This window comes from Myxine glutinosa, chromosome 12 (assembly GCF_964187855.1).
Source record: "Myxine glutinosa chromosome 12, kmMyxGlut1.1, whole genome shotgun sequence".
Classification (NCBI taxonomy): domain Eukaryota; kingdom Metazoa; phylum Chordata; class Myxini; order Myxiniformes; family Myxinidae; genus Myxine; species Myxine glutinosa.
This window is the reverse complement of record NC_136272.1, coordinates 6,812,303-6,832,120: the sequence shown is the minus strand read 5'-3', so window position 1 is coordinate 6,832,120 and position 19,818 is coordinate 6,812,303. Positions and strand designations below refer to the sequence as shown.

General features: G+C 43.5%; 1 protein-coding gene across 1 annotated transcript in view; it reads left to right on the top strand.

Moving 5' to 3' along the window:
- Positions 1 to 19,818, top strand: part of LOC137415052 (DNA topoisomerase 2-beta) — a 287,321-nt gene that overhangs the window by 125,474 nt on the left and 142,029 nt on the right. Inside the window, exons 7-9 of the mRNA XM_068100610.2 lie at positions 578 to 675; positions 16,307 to 16,519; positions 16,685 to 16,858. Coding sequence (XP_067956711.2) covers positions 578 to 675; positions 16,307 to 16,519; positions 16,685 to 16,858 — 485 coding nt within the window. The remainder of the gene's footprint in view (positions 1 to 577; positions 676 to 16,306; positions 16,520 to 16,684; positions 16,859 to 19,818) is intronic.

Genomic DNA, 19,818 nt, shown 5'->3' with positions numbered 1-19,818 from the left:
TCTGTTGCTTCCTCCCCAGGTCAAGAGTTCAAAGAGAAATATCCCTCCTTCAGTACTGCCCCTCTCTGTCTCTAGCCTCCCGCCACCATCCTTTATCACCCATCCCCCCTTCATGTCCTTACTATCGTCATCTCTGTCCCAAGCCAATTTATATGTCCCGAGCCTTCAATCGCTCCTCATAGCTGGGTCTAGCTAGCTCCAGGATTAATCTTGTAGCCTTATGCTGAACGCTCCATGTGGCATCTTTTTAAAATGTACCTGGACATTGAGTTAAATGACGAGCTATCCCTGGATTTTCATGATTCCAAGATGGCTTTGTAGCACATACGATGCACATCAGAGCTCCAAATGCTCAATTTGAATGACCTTTTTTTATTGAGCTGTGTCATACTTTGTCGTGACTGTTCTTGGACTATTTTGCATAAAGGTGTGAATTTTGCATTTGAATCATTCTCGCATTTCTCACCATGATATACCTAATAACATATGCATGTTTGCATTGACACGTATTGCAGGAGGAAGAAATGGATTTGGAGCCAAGTTAACTTGAGAATGTTTGCATTGACGTGTTTTGCAGGTGGAAGAAATGGATTTGGTGCCAAGTTGTGCAATATCTTTAGTAAAAGATTTACAGTGGAAACCGCTTGTAAAGAATCAAAGAAACAGTTCAAGCAGGTAATCTTTTAAAAATAAATACATATGTTATATATTTATATATATATATACAGTAATAAAAGGCTGTGTCCGTCCATCTGTCTGTCTCTTCCATAACTCCAAAACCATGAAACCTACTGACCCCAAACTTTGCATGCATTCACCTGGACCTCCAACAGATTGCAATGATGAAAAGTGGGTGTTTGGGTGTGTTATAACACCCTTTTTGAAGATTATTAACGAGGTGCTCATAAGAAAAAACCCTTAAAAGCCTTACCAATAGGGCGGCCCACCGTCTTGGTCAGCCCACTGCACCTCACTGGGTTCTTAAGCCGCCATTTTGTTTTGGCCTACTCAAACGTGCCTTGCCCTGGAAATACGATTGATCATCATTACATAATTGAAGCATATCACAATCTGGATTCGAATATGAGGTTTGGATCCTGTATACTAAATAAATGTCCAAATCTGGAGTGAAATCTGACAAAATTTACCATATCTAGCGATTTTATAACTAAGTGGATATATTCATTTATTTAAGTGAGGCTGTGATTCTTCTTCTGGGGTTAGTTTTTTTTATCTAACTTAATAATAATTTTAACTTACTTCATACTTCCATGGGATACTGGGCTAGGGTGTCACTCCACTGTACCTGCGATCTATTTTTTTAATTCCTCGGCCATTTCAACCAGAAGCAATCAGCTTGCTATCACGTGCCAAGTCAGCCGTTCCTTATCACCCATTTAGTTGGAGTGCTTGTTGGAGTGCTTAAGTCGTTTGGCAAGGGCTCTACAAATGAAGTCAGAAATACCTGTGTACTTAATTAATTAGTCACAAGGCCAGGGAAGTTTGGGTTTGTTATAACACCCTTTTTGAATATGATCAACCACCACTTGGTGAACGCTATTCAGGCTGCTTTTTCAAGCCATGGCGCTACAGTAGACAGAGCTCCGTTTTTGTCTTCAACTTTTTGTTTTTGGTGTCTAAGGACGGGCGAAAGAGCAAAAGGGTCAAAAGTGTCTAAATGGTCTTAAATTGGCCAAAGTGTCTTAAAAAGTCAATGGGTCTGAAAAGTGTCAAAAGGTGTATATGTCTCAAAAGGGTTGAAATGGGTATGAAAGGGTCTAAAGGGTGTAAAGGTCTGAGGGGTGTAAAAGGTCCAAGGGGGTTAAAGGGGTGTAAATGGTCGAAAGGGGTCTAAGGGGTGTAAAGGGTCTAAGGGCTGTAAATGGTCAAAAGGGGTGTAAAGGGTCTAAGGAGTGTATGGGGTTTAAAGGGGTGTAAATGGTCATAGGGGTGTAAAGGGTCTAAATGGGTGTAAAGGGTCGAACGGAGTCTAAGGGGTGTAAAGGGTCTAAGGGGTTTAAAGCGTCTAAGGGGTGTCAAGGGTCTGAAGAGGTCTAAGGGTTGTAGAGGGTCTAAGGGGTCTAAAGATGTCCTCAGGGGTGTAAAGGGTCTAAGCAGTGTAAAGGGTCAAAGGGATCTAAGGTGGTGTAAAAGGTCAAAGGGGTATAAGGGGTGGAAACGGTCAAAGGGGTCTAAGGTCAAAGGGGTCTAAGCGGTGTAAAGGGTCAAGGGGTCTAAAGGGTCAAAGGGATCTAAGGTGGTGTAATAGGTCTAAGAGGTGGAAAGGGTCTAATGGGTGGAAAGGGTCTAAAGGGTGGAAAGGGTCTAAAGTGTGTAAAGGAGTGGAGGTATAGTAAAGAAAATACCTCAGGTTCATAAATAAATTAACTCGGGAGTGCAACATGACAATAACGGGCCAAATGATGTCCTCATCTCCGTCATAGTATAAAAGCAATTTTCAGGTATATCGTGGTTAAATATCTGACGGTATAAAGTTTCATTGTGATTAACCTTGGGAGCTCAAAGCAGTTTGATCCTAAACAAAGAGCAAAACAACAACTCAGCTTGATGTGAGGATGAGGTAATCATTGGAGGTTCACTCGTTGTCAAGTGGCGGTTTGTAGTTGGCGTCATGTGGGTCCTTTTTTCTACAAACTATTTTTCACACTTGAGAATGATGTTGTTAATGAGCAGTAAAATTACCTTTAAATCTTTGTATAGGTTGTGTTCGGTTTTTGAATAATTAGCGCATTTGAGAGGTCACATGACTCCTTCTTTGCCGAACTTACCAATCATGGTAACGTCTTAATTTTGAGTTGTTTCTCACATATGATAACATATTTGATGATTGGAGCTCATCAAACTAATTATATCGATATCTGTGTTTAAGATAAAAATTGGGCTTTTTATAAAATTTGTATATGTGGATCGACCCTCAAAGATCATGGTGACAGGTGGCGGCTCGGATGGTTTTAAGTCATGAATTGTGAGAAAATAACTGTTTTAAAACCCCTACTTGTGTGCAGGGTGGTAAAATATGTTATCCTATAAAGTTTCGTGCCGATTAACCTTAGGAGCTCAGAGGAGTAGGTTCAAAAACAAGCAAACGGACATTTCGCTTTTATATATATATATATACAGGGTGGTCCAGAAACCCTGGGCATATTTTGACGAAGATACCTGCAACAAACAACTAAGTTTATTATTGTTCTTTGGTGCAAAACAAAACATGATTACTCGTTAAACAGTCTAATCAGTCTAATATACATGAAACAGATCAGTTCAAATGTTCAAACTGCTTTCCTTCATTGTCTATGCACAGCTGTAGCTGTGACGAAACACTCTGACACACAGTTCTGCATGTTTCAGTTGTTAAGGCAGCAGTCTCATTACGGATGAATTGTTTCAAGTCTCTAAGGGTCGTAGGATTCCTCGCATATACTTTGTGTTTGAGGAAACCCCAAAGGAAGAAATCATGGGGTGTTAAATCACAAGACCACGGCGGCCATTCAACAGGACCACGATGGCCAATCCATTTGGCTTTAAAGTTCAAATCAAGGGCCTGGCGTATACTGGCAGCATAATGAGCAGGCGCACCATCATGCATGAACCACATTTGGCCATCATTGAGTGGAAATAGCTGCTCCAACATTAGAACGTAATTTGCAGCATTCACACATTCTTCTAAAAATATTGGTCCAACAATGCCTCCAGAAGAAATGCCTGCCCAGACGGACACACTAGCTTGATTCTCTGCGTTGTGCCCAACAGTAAATCGTGGCTTATCTACTGCCCATATCACGCTATTATGTCGATTCACAGAACGAGATAAAGTAAACTTGGATTCATCTGACCACAAGATCCTGTTCTGCAAATCATTGTTCATATCCATTAATCCAAGCAATGTCTCACATGCCTCAACGCTTCTGTCAAAATCATCCTCAGATAGTTGGTGAATTAATCTGGGTATGTATGGTTTCACTTTAAGGTCTTTTAGTATTCTTCGAATCGATGATCGGCTTATGTTGGTGACGTTGGATAAACGATGAGTTGATAATGGTGTGTTACTGTCGAGTTGTTGTTGAATGGCCGCTCTGCTTTCCTCAGTTCGAACAGTACGAGGCCTACCTGGTGACTGTTTTGGAAGAATGCTGCCGGTTTCATCAAACTGCTTGTTTATTCTGCCAATGGTTCTTCTGCTAATTGCGTCAGTGCCACATTCTTTGACAAGTTGTCTGTGAACTTCAGCCGAATTTCCAGATACAGAATACAAGTGTACAGCGATAATATTCTGTCTCACGATATCCTCCGTCATATTAGAGCGTCTAATTCACAATGAACTGAACTAATGCAAAGACAAACGCGTGCAGCACAGTGAGCGAAGCTCACCCCGATCCACATCACGTGATGCACCTCACCCTGTTGTGTATTACGTGATGCTTGTGTGTGTTGAAGCAGTCACATCCATTTACGAGTAATCATGTTTTGTTTTCACTAAAGAACAATAATAAACTTAGTTGTTTGTTGCAGGTATCATTCTTCAAAATGTGCCCAGGGTTTGTGGACCACCCTGTATATATATATATATATATATATATATATATATATATATATCAAGTGCATCATTAATCTTTACGTTTGAGAAAAGGTTCATTGGCATCATATTATATATTAAGCAAATTCATATTTTTCAGTTTGGTGCATTTCTTAAAACTTGTGTTAAAGTACAATACAAAACAAGAAGGAAGAGACATAAATGTCATAGCCCCAGATGTGGTTTTAGTAATTTTTCTGTACGGAGTTAAAGGCCGTCAGTGGGCCATCTTTGGTCGGATTACAAAACAAAATTTTCTGCGTATGTATACTCCCATGTATTGTCATTGTGCCAAGTTTGACTAAAATCAGTCCATACATCTCCGAGATATGGTTGCGGATGCATGGAGGGACGAGACCCAATCCATAAGCTCCCCGTTTCGGACTAAGTCTGACAGGGGCTAACAATCACAAACGGGTACATTGTGTGTTGTATACCCAGCCAATCAGCAGCTGTGATTTGAGTGCTCACCACTCCCCGAAAGGATATATACTGAGTAAACCGCAGTTTGGATTTTGGGGATCATTCTTTTGGCATTTGTTTTCAACATATTTGTCTTGATCAGGATGTATGTCAAATACAGTACCGCACGCAAAGCGAATTGCAGGGTTAAACAATTGTTTTGCATCCGCCCCTTATGATCGTTGGTTTATGATCGAGGAACACCGTATATTGGCTCTGAATTCAGAGGACGTGGCATGCATATCGGGGTGAAAAAGAGGCCGCCGATTTGGCCATGCCCAATCATCATTGACGCTGCGTTTTATGGTGATCAACACCATCATACTAAAATACGCCTTTTGTCACTTGTGTCTGATGAGTTTTTGACGCCAATACATTCCGTCGTTACTTATCCAATCTCAACCAAACTTGACAGGATGACAAAGGGTTACACAATGAAGGTTGTAGCGCATTCATTTGCCCCCCTCCCAAAGGGGTTTTCTCCCCCGAGCGAGTTTGCCCGCCATTGCCGTCAATGGAGTTGCACATTGAGGTGTATATCAATGTTAAATTAGCTTTATCGTGGCGATTTTCCAAAGACACTTTTAAAAACAAAATTAATTATAATCGCATATTGTTAATGTTATTACAAAACAATATTAATACGAATAATGACCCACTTACCCAAGGCGTTTTTCCTGCAGTGATAACATGTATAAATAGCTTAGAGCCGGTGTTGTGAATGACCACGAACGTTTTTTTTTTTTTTTTTTTTTTTTTTTTTTTTGTATACAACATCGAGGCTCGTGAAAGAGCTAACATTAATCACACAAAAAGACAAACCGACACACAAAACACAAAAAACAAGGGATGGCAGACAAGGCAGACAAGATGGGGAGAGAGGGGGAAGGACACAAAAGAGAGGGGGAAGAGGGGGAAGGACACAAACACAACATTTGAGAGCAGGGACATCGGGAGGACTTGGGGGGAGGTGGGAGAGGATTAAAACATATGAACACTGCAAGGACTCTGGGGTGAATTACCGGGGGTAGAAAAGATCAAGGTTTTCGATGGGGGACGATAAGAGATGGTGGTGAACAGCTGTTTTAAAGACCTGGAGGGAGGAGTGGGATTGAAGGGAGTGGGGGAGTTTGGTCCAGAGGCGGGAGAAAAGGGGAATGAAAGAGTGAAGGTGAGCAGAGAGCCTAGACTTTGGCAGTTTAACCATAAGAGGGTTGCAGGCAGATCTTGCGCGACCTGAAGGAATATTGGGGGGACAGAGCACAGAGAGAGCTGGGGGAGCAAGGCCGGAGAGGAGTCGATAGAAGACAGAAAGACCACCAACCTGCCTGCGGTGAGTGAGTGAAAGGCCCTCGGCGTTGACTACATCGCAGGAGATTCCAATGATTCTGAAAGCTTTGGCCTCAACAGCGTGAAGCCGAGCAAGGTGTGAGGCAGGAGCACCAGCCCAGAGGGGGGAACAGTATTCCATTGAGCTGCGGATGAAAGCCTTGTATGTGGTGAGGAGCTCAGGTGTGCCAAGGAAGGACTTCGCACGACGGAGGATGCCCAGTCGGCGACTGGCTTTGGAGGCCAGCTTGGAAATGTGGTTTTCCCAAGAAAGATCATGGCAGATAGTGAGACCCAAAAGCTTGAACGACAGAACTTCTTGGAGAGGATTGTTGAGAAAGTAGATGGGAGGGTTGTCCAGTCGGTCCTTTCGGAGAGACATTGTAAGAGTGTGAGATTTGTCAGGATTGAAAGACATGTTCCACTTGTTTGACCAGTCTGTGATTTTGTCCAGGTCTGCAGAGAGTGAGGAGGCTGCAGACTGCCGATCTGAGGGATGAGGAATGGAGCGACAGAGAGTAGAGTCGTCAGCAAAGAGATAGAGAGGATTTTCAAGAGAGTCAGAGAGATCATTGATGAAGACCAGAAAAAGCACAGGGCCCAGAACACTACCTTGGGGAACTCCAGCCTGAACAGGAAGAGGAGATGAGAGAAACCCATTCAGGGCCACACGTTGACTACGACCAGAGAGGAAGTCCGCCAGCCATGCGTGGAGATTTCCATGGATACCAAAGGAGGAGAGTTTGGAGAGCAGAGCAGGGTGCCAGACCGTATCGAAGGCACGTGAAATGTCAAGGGAGACAGCTCTAATTTCCTGTTTGGCGTTGAGGACCTCCATCCATTGTTGAGAAAGCAGAAGTAGCATGTCCAGAGTAGAGTGACCAGGTCTGAAACCAAATTGATGATCAGAGATCAAGCCATTGGAGAAGAGGAAAGATTTAATATCTGAAGCAATGATGGATTCCATGACTTTGCTGATAATTGGGAGAAGGCTGATTGGTCTGTAGTTGCTGGGATCTGTTTTTGCACCTTTTTTGTGCAAAGCGGTGATGTTGGCTGATTTCCAAGCAGATGGCAGATGACCTTGAGCAAATGAGAGGGTGAAGAGAACAGAAAGAGGGAGTGAAAGAGCAGAAGAACATGATTTTAGGACCCATGGGCTGATGCCGTCAGGACCAGTTGCAGAATCAGAGTCGAGGGTTGACAGAAACTTTTCCACCTTGTCAGGAGGAAAGGACACAGAGTCCAGGAGCAGCTGGGTACGACTGGGTACGGTGGGTACAGAGAGGGATGGGTTTGGGACACAAGATTTAGAGGCAAACACAGAGTTGAGGCATTCAGCTTTTTCACGTGCGGAGTCAGCCGTTAAGCCGTTTGAGGTGAGGGAGGGGATGGAGGGGGAACAAACACCAGAAACAGATTTGACCAGACGCCACCAGGATTTGGAAGAGGGAGACAGATAAGAGAGTTCGGTCTTGAGAATGGTGAGATATTGTTTCCTGGCTCTCCTGAGGGTGGACACACACTTGTTTCGGGCTTTGTGAAAGGAAATGAGATTTCCTTCCGTTGGATTTGCTTTCCAGGAGACGAAAGCAAGTTGTTTCAGGGCAACAGCCTCACCACAAGATTCCGTGTACCATGGACGGGAGGAAGGGTATGACAACTGAAGACGAGATGGTATAAATCTGTGCATGAGAGAGAGAAATTTACTTTGAAAGAATTCCCAGGATGAGTTGATGTCAGAGGCGGTAGAGATGGGAGACCAATCCAGATGATTGATGGCTGCTTGAAGACCATGCCAGTTGGCCTGAGTGAAATGCCAGACTCATCAACGCTGAGGAGGCTCTCTGAGAATGGTCAGAGAGATGTCCACTTTGACAAGCACATGATCAGATGAGCCGATTGGAGCAGAAGAAGAGCAGCAGACATATTCAGGGAAGTTTGTCATAACCAAATCCAGAAGAGAAGATGCTCCGTTGACTGAGATCCGGGTCGGGAAATTGACAGATTGTGTCAGTCCCAGTGAGTCGCAGAAGTCCTTTGCTGAAGAGCCATGGCTGGTGAGAGAGGTACCCACACCCAGCCAACTGGCATGGTGACAATTGAAATCACCACATATGAGGAAGAGAGAGTTGGGATGGGTAGATAGAAGTTGGTCCATATTATCAGACAGTGAGATGTAGATGGAGTCATCGCTGATTGGTGGACGGTACAACACACATATGAACAAAAGGTGGGAGCGAAGGGGAAGCCGTAGCCAAAGGTATTCCTGGGGGTGAGGTGGAGAGAGGGCAGTGGAGGGCGAGTGAGGAAGAGAGTTTTTTATAAAGATAGCAACCCCACCTCCAGGACGAGGCTCAGGTCTATCATACCGGAGGAGGGAGTAACCTGGGAGAGATACCAAGGCATCAGAGACATCATGAAGGAGGAAAGTTTCTGTTAAGCAGATCACATCTGGTTTGTCAGAAGCAACCTGTATGGAGAAGTCAGTCAAGTTTGAGCGAAGGCCCCGGATGTTTGAGGTCCATACCGTTAATGAAGAGGAAGGGGGAGCATCGGGTCCAGAACAGGGGGGGGGGGGGAGGGGTAGGGTAAGATGTGGAAGAGGAGGAAGAGGTAGGGAGAGCTGTTGAAGGTGTGTCAGAGATTTCAGAATAGCTTGGAGAAAGGGAAGAATGGGGCAGACAAAAGGTTTGATGGAGATTGGGTGAGGCACAGTGAGGTGTTATTTGAGGAGGGGGAAGAGCAAGGCAGAAGGTTTGGGGAGATGAAGGTGAAAGTTGGAAGGAGGAAGAAGCAGGGAGGATGCTTTGAGGAGGAGGGGTGAGAGGGGAGTCTAGGAGGGGAGGAGTGAGGGAGAGTCTCGGAGGGGAGGGGTGTGGGAGGAGTTTAGGAGGGAGGGGAGGGAAGGGGCAAGGGGGGAGATTTGAAAGGGATGGGTGATGGGGAGGATTTGGAGGGGAGGGGTGAGATTGGATTTTGAAAAGTGTACGATTCATGGGAAACGATCATTTTTTGCAAAATGAGTTTGAGACCTTCGAGTCAAAAATACGTTTGAGGACACTGGAGGAGGGATGGAGTTCTGGATAGTTTAGGGAATGTAGAAAGGAGGAACTGTAAGAGATGGTATTACATATATTTTTTGGAATGAATAGATTTGGTGAGCAAGACGAAAGCATCCTTTTGTAGGAAAAGAAGAAAAGGGTGTTATAATATACTAGGGCATGCCCGTACTATATATATATCTAAAATTATATCCCCCCCCTCTATTTACATGAAATGGTTTGGTCCATTCGCAAAGCCAAAGCGAACGGCTTGCGAGTACGGTGGCAATCCCCCCCCCCTCTATTTACATGAAATGGTTTGGTCCATTCGCAAAGCCAAAGCGAACGGCTTGCGAGTACGGTGACAATCCCCCCCTCTATTTACATGAAATGGTTTGGTCCAAAGCGAACGGCTTGCGAGTACGGTGACAATCCTCCCCCCCCCCTCTATTTACATGAAATGGTTTGGTCCAAAGCGAACGGCTTGCGGAGTTTGGTAAAGAAATCGCCATAGCTCGGTAACTACTTCTCCGATTAATATGAAACCTTGAAAAGGCACATCCTCAGGTCCCCAGCAATATACCTGGCAAGTTTCAAGTATATCGGACCCGTGGTTGTCGAGAAACAGCGGTCACAGACACACAGACACACACACATACACACACACACACATACACACACACATACACACACACATACACACAGAGATTACTGGAATTATAGATAGATGAGAGAAAATAGTTGTTCAGGGGAGAGATTATACATTTCTAACCGCGTGATCGCGAACGAAGAACGAACGAACAAAAAGAACAACAAATAAACGAATAAGACCTGGGAAGGAAATATTTTTTTGGGGTTTTTTTTTTTTTTTTTTGTGAGTACAGATATTAAACAAGGAGGTACGGGGTGAACGACTGGTACGAAACAGAGAACGAAAATAATTTCAGCGCATTCGACGAATCGCTGAGAGAAAAACAAAACCACAAGGTCGGAGACGGTACGGTAGTCTAAGCCTACGAGTACTAGGCCGCAGAATACTCGATACCATTAACCGACGATTGTGTATACATGTACGAAAAATTAGCACCGAAAATTTTCCAAAAGATACGCTATAGGTACACACACCGAAAGATAGATACAGTCTCGACAAAAACACAATTGAGAAATATCACTTAGCTTCGAAAGCGTGAGCGCATGGAGCAGCTTCGAAAAGACGTGATCTCGCGAGATCTCAATCCCGCGATGTTGAAATTATGTTGAAAAACCAGTTTTTGTTGGATCCTTTGAGAATTCCAAGCTTTGACGCACCAAATCACTCAATGGAGGCCGCCATCTTGCGGATGCGGAAGTATGCATAAAAAATTGCGAAAAAGTTCAATAGGAGTTTGTTTCAGTTTCACCCGTCTTTTTTTGATTCACAATCTTATGCACCTCTGATTTGTAATTAAAATACTTTAAGACCAACCTCGTTTCCCGGGCCCGCATGGGCCCTGGTTATCTTCAACGAAAATCGTCACCAAACACTGGAACCAATGATATTCGAGCACCGTAAACTGGGGCTACTTTGAATCACAGGGCTACTTTGAATCACACACGTAAGAAAATGATTTATGATATACAGTACTTAGTTAATAATAAAAAAGTTTTAAATAAAACAAGATATTATTTCGTTTAATTGATTTTGTGTTTGTTTATTATTAAAAATGTGGACATTAATGATATTGACCAAGCCTGATTCAAAATGGCCGACACCTCATGCTGAGCACATGGTATGCAGCAAACTGTCTTAAACTTTCACCTCCTGACTTGTAAGTATAACTCATTTTTTCCTAAAATACTAACATAATATTAAGTAATAATTACTCTATTGGGGTACCAAATCTTAGTCAATATGGTTTGGGTATAGGATCACAGGGGTCAATTGACCATTACCCATGCATGTTTTCGTCACAATCGGGGTTATTGTGAACGTGTTCAAAGTAACCCCGGTAATAGAAAATCGTGTAACACCAAGGAAATAATACATTGATTGACAAATGTAAAGCTGTTCTTTGGATGTCTGTAAGCACAAGTATTATATTAAAGTCTGTATTCTATACCTCACCCGACACGTGTTCATTTTCAGGTATCCGATCTGGTAAAACATGGTCCGAACGTACAAACGGGTTGAAGGTTCCAGGCAGTACCGCAACTACACAACTGAGCAACTACATATGGCAGTCCGTGCAGTGGAGCAAGGCACAATGAGCCAAAGAGGCACACAAATCATTCAACATTCCAGCGAGAACACTGCACAATAAACTCAAGGGAAAACATACCAAAAAACCCGGACATCCTACAGTATTCACTATTGAAGAGGAGCAGGCTTTTGCCGATCATTTGAAGATTGTCGCTGATTGGGGATTTCCATTTGATTTAAAAGACCTCCGGATGTTGGCACATTCCTATCTGGAAAAACAAGGGAGAATGGTGGCGCAGTTCCACAATAATTTTCCATCATTTGATTGGGCAAATGATTTCATGAAGCGTCACCCCACTCTAGGACACAGGGTTATTAAGCGGCTACCAGACAGTGACGAAAATGATGCTGCCATACCTACAACGGTGTCAGAAGTAGTCGTAGGGATTCTGAAGAATATGCGTGGGGTTGGAGACCAGCAAGATCCTCCCAAAAAGAGAAGGAAGCAAATATCTGGAGAGCCGGGGAAAAGCATAAGTGCAGAGGACTTACAGGAACCAACCAGCAATGCCATCGATGACATAATCAGTCATGGGTCACAGAGTGATGATGGCAGCATTGATGACGCAGAGACAGAATCAAGCGAAGTAGAAGAAAGCGAGGATCAGATAAGTGACAGCATCGAGTCTGAAGAGGAAGTCCTGCCAGATGACATAGTACCATCCATTGGCAACTATTATGTTGTAAAATTCCAAGTGAAAACTTCTGTAAAATTTTATGTGGCCAAATTAGTGATAGTCGATGAAGATGAATGCACTATGAAGTTCATGAGCTCATCGAAGAAAGTTGACAATAAATTTGTTTGGCCATCCGTACCTGATGAGGGTAATGTTACTGTAAACCAGTTGGTTAGACTGCTGAGTCCCCCAAAAGAGGAAAGAAGGGGTGGACTTACATTCAATGTGAAGGAACTGCAAAACTTTAAAATGCAGTCGGAGGGGAGGGTGGGGACACATACCCCAATGTGATATGACCTCGATACAAAGGGTTATTTTGCACCGTCCATTCCGTCGATTTGTTCTTCACTATTGGAACCGTATTACTGTAATTTCACATGTTTCTTGTGATTGTATCGCCTTGGTAAAGCGCAATACAAGTAATATAATTGTTAACGGAAGTTTTATGATAAAATGGTGTCATATTCCTCATTATGCCGATTTTCAAATTTTTCACAATCCAAAATTGATATCCAGTACCGGTATTATAAAAAAAAAGTTTTCTGAAATGTTGTTTTTGATTCATTTTATTTTTAAAAACAGTTATAGCGTTCAATGACACCCCAACAGAGGGCTTCCTTTGACTATGTATAGCAAATTCACACAGATTCAAAGTAGCCCCATTCGCGGGGTTACTGTGAACACCTAATTTCTTTAAAAAAAAAAAAAATTTATATGCACAGCTAAGCAGTTTTGATGCATGCTATCATTAGCTTCATTCAGTCCCCCTATTTGAGTAATGAAAGGAGTGAGATATATTTATTACATTAGCCAGGGTTCTATGGGAAAGGAAAAAAATGTTCAAAGTAGCCCCAGTTTACGGCATTTGAAAAAATATTTAAAAAACCAAATCGCTCCATGGAGGCCGCCATCTTGCGGATGCGGAAGTATGCATAAAAAATTGCGAAAAGGTTCAATAGGAGTTTGTTTCACCTGTCTTTTTTTGGTTCACAATCTTATGCACCTCTAATTTGTAATTAAAATACTTTAAGACCAACCTTGTTCCCCGGGCCCGCACGGGCCCTGGTTATCTTCAACGAAAATCGTCACCAAACACCGGAACCAATGAGATTCGAGAATTTGAAAAAATATTTCAAAAAAGCTTTTTACTGCGTTTCGGAGGCTGAAAACGGCGTCAAATATTCTAAAATTGACGAAGAATTCTTTTTTAGAAATCTCGCGGCCGTAGGGGATAGTTTTTCACGGCCGGAAATATCCGAAGTTGAGATGGAATTCACCGAATTAACAAGAAGGAAATTTTATAAATTTTAATCTCATCCAGAATGCAAATGGTGTCATTTCGAACTAGGTACGGCACCCACAACACCTACCTACTACCAACTACCTAACCTACTGATGCCATAGTGATGGGGTAAAATAGTGGCAAGAGGCTTTGGCTTTGCCGGCTCATTGCGGCTTTACAGTAGGGCACTAGTAGTTATAATGGCGTTTCTGTGGGAGCAACGGCTTCTACAGGAAGTAAAAATATTATAAACCACAAACACGTATGCTTAGCTTTTTAAACAGTCGCCAATGCTCTTTATAACACTAAATGAAGAAATTTGGAGGAATCCCAACATCCGTGAAGTAAGGTTTACTTACAGAACTGAGTGAAGATCTACTGTACTCTATATAACCCAAATGTTGGGTTAATAACATGGCCCTTCCTGCCACTAACATGGCATTTTTCGTAGTGAACTTTTGAAACTTGCTCTTGCTGTTTGATACGAAACTGAAAGAGAGGAAGACCGGGGTGTGCTCATTTACCAAGCAGCTAGGTAGTGCTTGCTAAGCCAGCTGTTCTTTGACGGTTTTGAATGGAGTGCTTGCTCAAATGCTTAAACCACTTGGCGATCTCTCCCCAATGAAACTTGGGAAATGAACACACACCCAATGTTCTTGAGATCCAACCATAGATCGACTGTAATATATATATATATATATATATATATATATATATATATATATATATATAATATATATATAAAACACAGTTTGTGTGTGTGTGTGTGTGTGTGTGTGTGTGTGTGTGTGTGTGTGTGTGTGTAATGTTACCGATAGACTCCTAAACGGAGAGGCTTACGTGCTTGATATTTGGCATAGACATGGCCATTGAGCCTGGGACGAACATGGCCGAACTCAAAATATTTGACGATCCATATTTTTTATTCATATTTACCTCAGCGCATTTCAGCGCACGGAATCAACAGAATCAGAGCAGGTGGGCGCTGATTCGCTCAGAGCGATCACGTGATGACGCTATGACGCTATGAAAAAAAAAATCGCTATGAACGCTATGACGTTATGACGCTATGAACGCTATGACGCTATGAACGATATGACCCTATGACGCTATGAAAAAAAAAATCGCTATGACGCTATGAAACGCTATGACGCTATGAAAAAAAATCGCTCGCTTTACCAAGGGGCTCGCTCTCCCCCCGTTCCCCTCCCCTTCCCTTCCCTTCCCCCTTCCCCCTCCCTTGCCCGGCAATGCTGGGTACTTCTGCTAGTATTTATATATACGTATATATATATATACCCCAAAGAGGAATGACCCTTCCTGCCCCTCTCGGAGTCTGCAGGTGTACTGGTCTCCTAAATTGCAACTGAACGTTGTCTTATTACAGTGTATAAGGGTGGTTGGTGTTTTAGACTGCGTCAGTAGTGCTAAACTTCCGGTTTTTTATGACGAACTTTTAAATCATTATTTTATTAAAATTGAAGTACAGCAGGGCCGATGCCATTCGTGGGTTTTCCCTTGGTGGATTCGCTTTATTGTGGCAATAAAGTTTGCATATCACAGTCAATGCTCTCGAATAATCGCAGGTTGGCAAACCATTTTCTACATTTACTCACCTAATTAACATGTTGTTGTTGGTTTGTTTTCGTATGCAGCCTGTGACTGCTGGTGGGATAATTTCTCTGGAAGCATTCATCATCATTTCTCGTTAGTGCCACTGATGCAGTGTCCCAATTACCAGTGAGCTGGTACTCAATTTGCCAACCTCACAAGGATGAACAGGCCGAGTCAACCCCCCTTGGTGTTGATGCAGCAATCGACCGGGATTCGAGCCCAGGATCCTCAGATCCCAAGCCAGGACCCAAACCGTTAAGCCAACACCAGGCTCTTCTTTTTCATTTGCTATCATCAACATCGCCATCACATTATTGGATCAAGTTTATCATCAATATTATTACAAGTAAATTTCATGATCTTGATAACACAAGAAAAGAAACTTTATTTAATGTTCTTAATGCAGGAAGATACACCTAGTGTTGGCTTAACGGTTAAGGTGGCTGGTTTAAGATATTATGGTCTTGAATGTGAGCACGTGTGAAGCCATTGAATGAACACCAGGTGGGTTGACTCAGCCTGTCATCCTTCGAAGATCAGCAAAATAAGTACCATCTTACTCAAACCAGGGTGCACTGCATCAGCGACACAGCCACGCTCCCAGCAATGATGCAACCAGCAGCCACAGGCTGAATACAAAATTAAATGATAATACCATCAAATATTACTTAATGCTACATTCTCAATAACCCTTTAATTTATGAAACTAAATCGCACAAAAGCAATGCACAAACATGTTCATTAAGGGTACAGTTTGGATAAATTTTAAAGTTGAACTCCCTAACCTTATTTTCCCCATTACCCCCTAAGTTTGCCCATCATGGATTTGCAGTTCACGGGATTTTCAAGAACGTAATCACTGTGTAGGCCCTCCTGTGTATATACTTGAATGATGTGCGGGGAATCGTGTTCTATGAAGTCTCTCGTCTCAAATGCATTTGTCTTACTGGGAGTCTTTTTCTATTTGCTTGGATCACCTACTTTTAGCTTCCAAACGGACAAACATGACTAGATAGTAAGCAACAGGTCATCCATGGTCTTTTTGTCGATATTTTTTCACTCCAGACTTGGACCAACAACATGGAGAAGACCAGTGAGCCCAGGATCAAGCCATTTGAAGGCATAGATTTCACCTGTATCAGCTTTGAGCCAGACCTGGCCAAGTTCCAGATGGAAAAGTTGGACAAAGACACCGTGGCACTGTTGACGAGGAGGGCCTATGATCTGGCTGGCTCGTGTAAAGGTGTTAAGGTGTATCTCAACGGAAAGAGGCTACCGGTGAGCTTCATTGATTTTCAGTAATTGCCTTTTTGCAGATGAGATGTCAGGATACAAATTCATATGCTTTTATTTAGCAATTTTAAACATTTTTTTACCAAATTGCTAGCTATCTTCTAAAGGACTGATCATTGTGGTTATCATTCACTGATTTGCTTCCTTCAGGTTTCTGGCTTCCGGAGCTATGTGGACCTTTACGTGAAGGACAAAGTTGATGAGTTTGGCAACCCCCTCAAAGTTGTGCATGAGAGTGTGAATGATCGATGGGAGGTGTGCCTTACCCTCAGCGAGAAGGGGTTCCAACAGGTTAGCTTTGTGAATAGCATCGCCACAACCAAGGTGAGGCATGATACATATTGTAGAACCCATACCTATCTGAGATACATGCTAAATATGTAGATAAATATCTGTGGCGACTTCAGCTGCCTCCATGCCAGTTGGATAAGTGTTAGCTCTGCAACAACCAACCATAGCATTGTAGCTAAGGGTTAATTCTGACATCTGCAACTTTGTTTCTGACCCAATCTGTAAATTTTCCAATCCGGATTTCTGCAACTGGTGCTTCCTCTCTTATAGACATATGGCAATTACAAACTTGTAATGACAAACTTGAGTGCAACCTCAACGTCACATATTATCGTTGTTTGTTCAAGCCAACTGGCCAGAACTGCAAGCTGCCCGCTCACAAAATGATGGAGCTGCCTTCTCAAAAACCATCTGATATCGATTCCTCCCTGGAATCCATTCACAGAACCTTATTCTCCTTCAGGGGCACCAGTTTATCCCATCCTGTCTGCAGCTGTACTATCCATTATTTGGGCCTTAGACTGCAGTGAGTTTCATCCAAAGCAGCTTGATTCCTCAATATGAAATGTTAACCCAACTGAGGACAAGGTTGACATACTCTGAAAAGCTCACGAATATGAGTCATTATTAGGCAAGGCAGAAAACATAATCTTGCTAAAATCAAAGCCAAACTCTCCAGCCAGTCTCATTACTCAAGGTCTTGGTAGTGCCTTGTCAAGTCCAACTCTGGTGCAAGCTCCTCCTCCACCTCCGACTCCGCTCAAGACACGACAGAATATCTCAACTCAGTGTTTGCCTCCAAATCTCGTGCACCCAACCAGTCCTTCTCTGTCTCCATCTTACGCCCTTGTACCCAGTGCCTTCTTGATTTTGTGTCTTTCATATTGAAGAAAGGGGAGAACATTCTGTCCAGCATCGACTCTTCATCGGTAATGCACCACATTGAATCACTGCTCTGCAGCTCTTGCTTCTCCTTTTTGTGCTCTCTTCAGCCTGTCTTTCTCCTTTGGCCGCCTACAGTCCACCAGCATCATTCACATTCACAATAAGCATGGGGAATCAGATCCTCTCAACTACAGGTCAGTAAACTAACTTCTAATTATTAGCAAAGTGGTCCATCTTTTTTTTCTTTTTTTTGTATACTGAATCGAGACTCATGAAAGAGCTGACATTTACTTCACAAACAAATCAACCAGACAAACAAAATATATAAAAAGAGGGAGCGGAAGACAAGATGGGGAGAGAAGGGGAAACACACAAACACTTGAGAGCACACAACATTTGAGAGCAGGGAGATGTGTGGGAGGGAGAGGGCTTGGGGGGAGGAGGCGTGGAAAGGGGGTGGGGGGGGGGGTGGGAGAAGTATAAAACACAACGACACCAAGGACTTCCAGGACAGAAGTTGAGATTTCAAAAAAGTGGAATTGGGGTGAGATTAGCGGGGGTAGAAAAGATCAAGGTTTTGGATGGGGGAAGATAAGAGATGGTGGTGAACAGCTGTTTTAAAGACCTGGAGAGGGAGTGGGATTGAAGAGAGTGAGGAAGTTTGTTCCAGAGGCGGGAGAAAAGAGGAATGAAGGAGTGAAGGTGAGCAGAGAGTCTTGATTTTGGCAGTTTAACCATAAGAGGGTTGCAGGCAGATCTTGTGCGACCTGTAGGAATATTTGCGGGACAGAGCCCAGAGAGAGCTGGGGGGGGGGGGGCAAGGCCAGAGAGGAATCGGTAGAAGAGGGAAAGACCACCAACCTGCCTGCGGCGAGTGAGTGAGAGGCCCTTGGAGTTAGCTTCATCGCGGGAGATTCCAATGATTCTGAATGCTTTGGTTTCAACAGCGTGAAGACGAGCGAGGTGTGAGGCAGGAGCACCAGCCCAGAGGGGAGAGCAGTATTCCATTGAGTTGCGGATGAAAGCCTTGTATGTGGTGAGGAGCTCAGGTGTGCCAAGGAAGGACTTCGCACGACGGAGGATGCCCAGTCGGCGACTGGCTTTGGAGGCCAGATTTGAAATGTAGTTTTCCCAGGAAAGATCATGGCAGATAGTGAGACCCAACAGCTTGAGTGACAGAACTTCTTGGAGAGGATTATTCAGAAAGTGGATGGGAGGGTTGTCCAGTCGGTCTTTTCGGAGAGACATCGTAAGAGTGTGAGATTTGTCAGGATTGAAAGACATGTTCCACTTGTTTGCCCAGTCTGTGATTTTGTCCAGGTCTGCAGAGAGTGAGGAGGCTGCAGACTGCCGATCTGAGGGATGAAGAATGGAGTGACAGAGAGTAGAGTCATCAGCAAAGAGATAGAGAGGATTTTCAAGAGTCAGAGAGATCATTGATGAAGACCAGAAAAAGCACAGGGCCCAGAACACTGCCTTGGGGAACTCCAGCCTGAACAGGAAGAGGAGATGAGAGAAACCCATTCAGGGCCACACGTTGACTATGACTAGAGAGGAAGTCCGCCAGCCATGCGTGGAGATTTCCATGGATACCAAAAGAGGAGAGTTTGGTGAGCAGAGCTGGGTGCCAGACCCTATCGAAGGCACGTGATATGTCAAGGGAGACAGCTCTAATTTCCTGTTTGGCATTGAGGACCTCCATCCATTGTTGAGAAAGCAGAAGCAGCATGTCCAGAGTAGAGTGACAAGGTCTGAAACCAAATTGATGCTCAGAGATCAAGCCATTGGAGAAGAGGAAAGATTTCATATCTGAAGCAATGATGGATTCCATGACTTTGCTGATAATTGGGAGAAGGCTGATTGGTCTGTAGTTGCTGGGATCTGTTTTTGCACATTTTTGTGTAAAGCGGTGATGTTGGCAGATTTCCAAGCAGATGGCAGATGGCAGATGACCTTGAGCAAAAGAGAGGGTGAAGAGAACAGTGAGAGGGAGTGAAAGAGCGGAAGAACAGGATTTTAGGACCCGTGGGCTGATGCCGTCAGGTCCAGTTGCAGAATGAGAGTCGAGGGTTGACAGAAACTTTTCCACCTTGTCAGGAGGAAAGGAC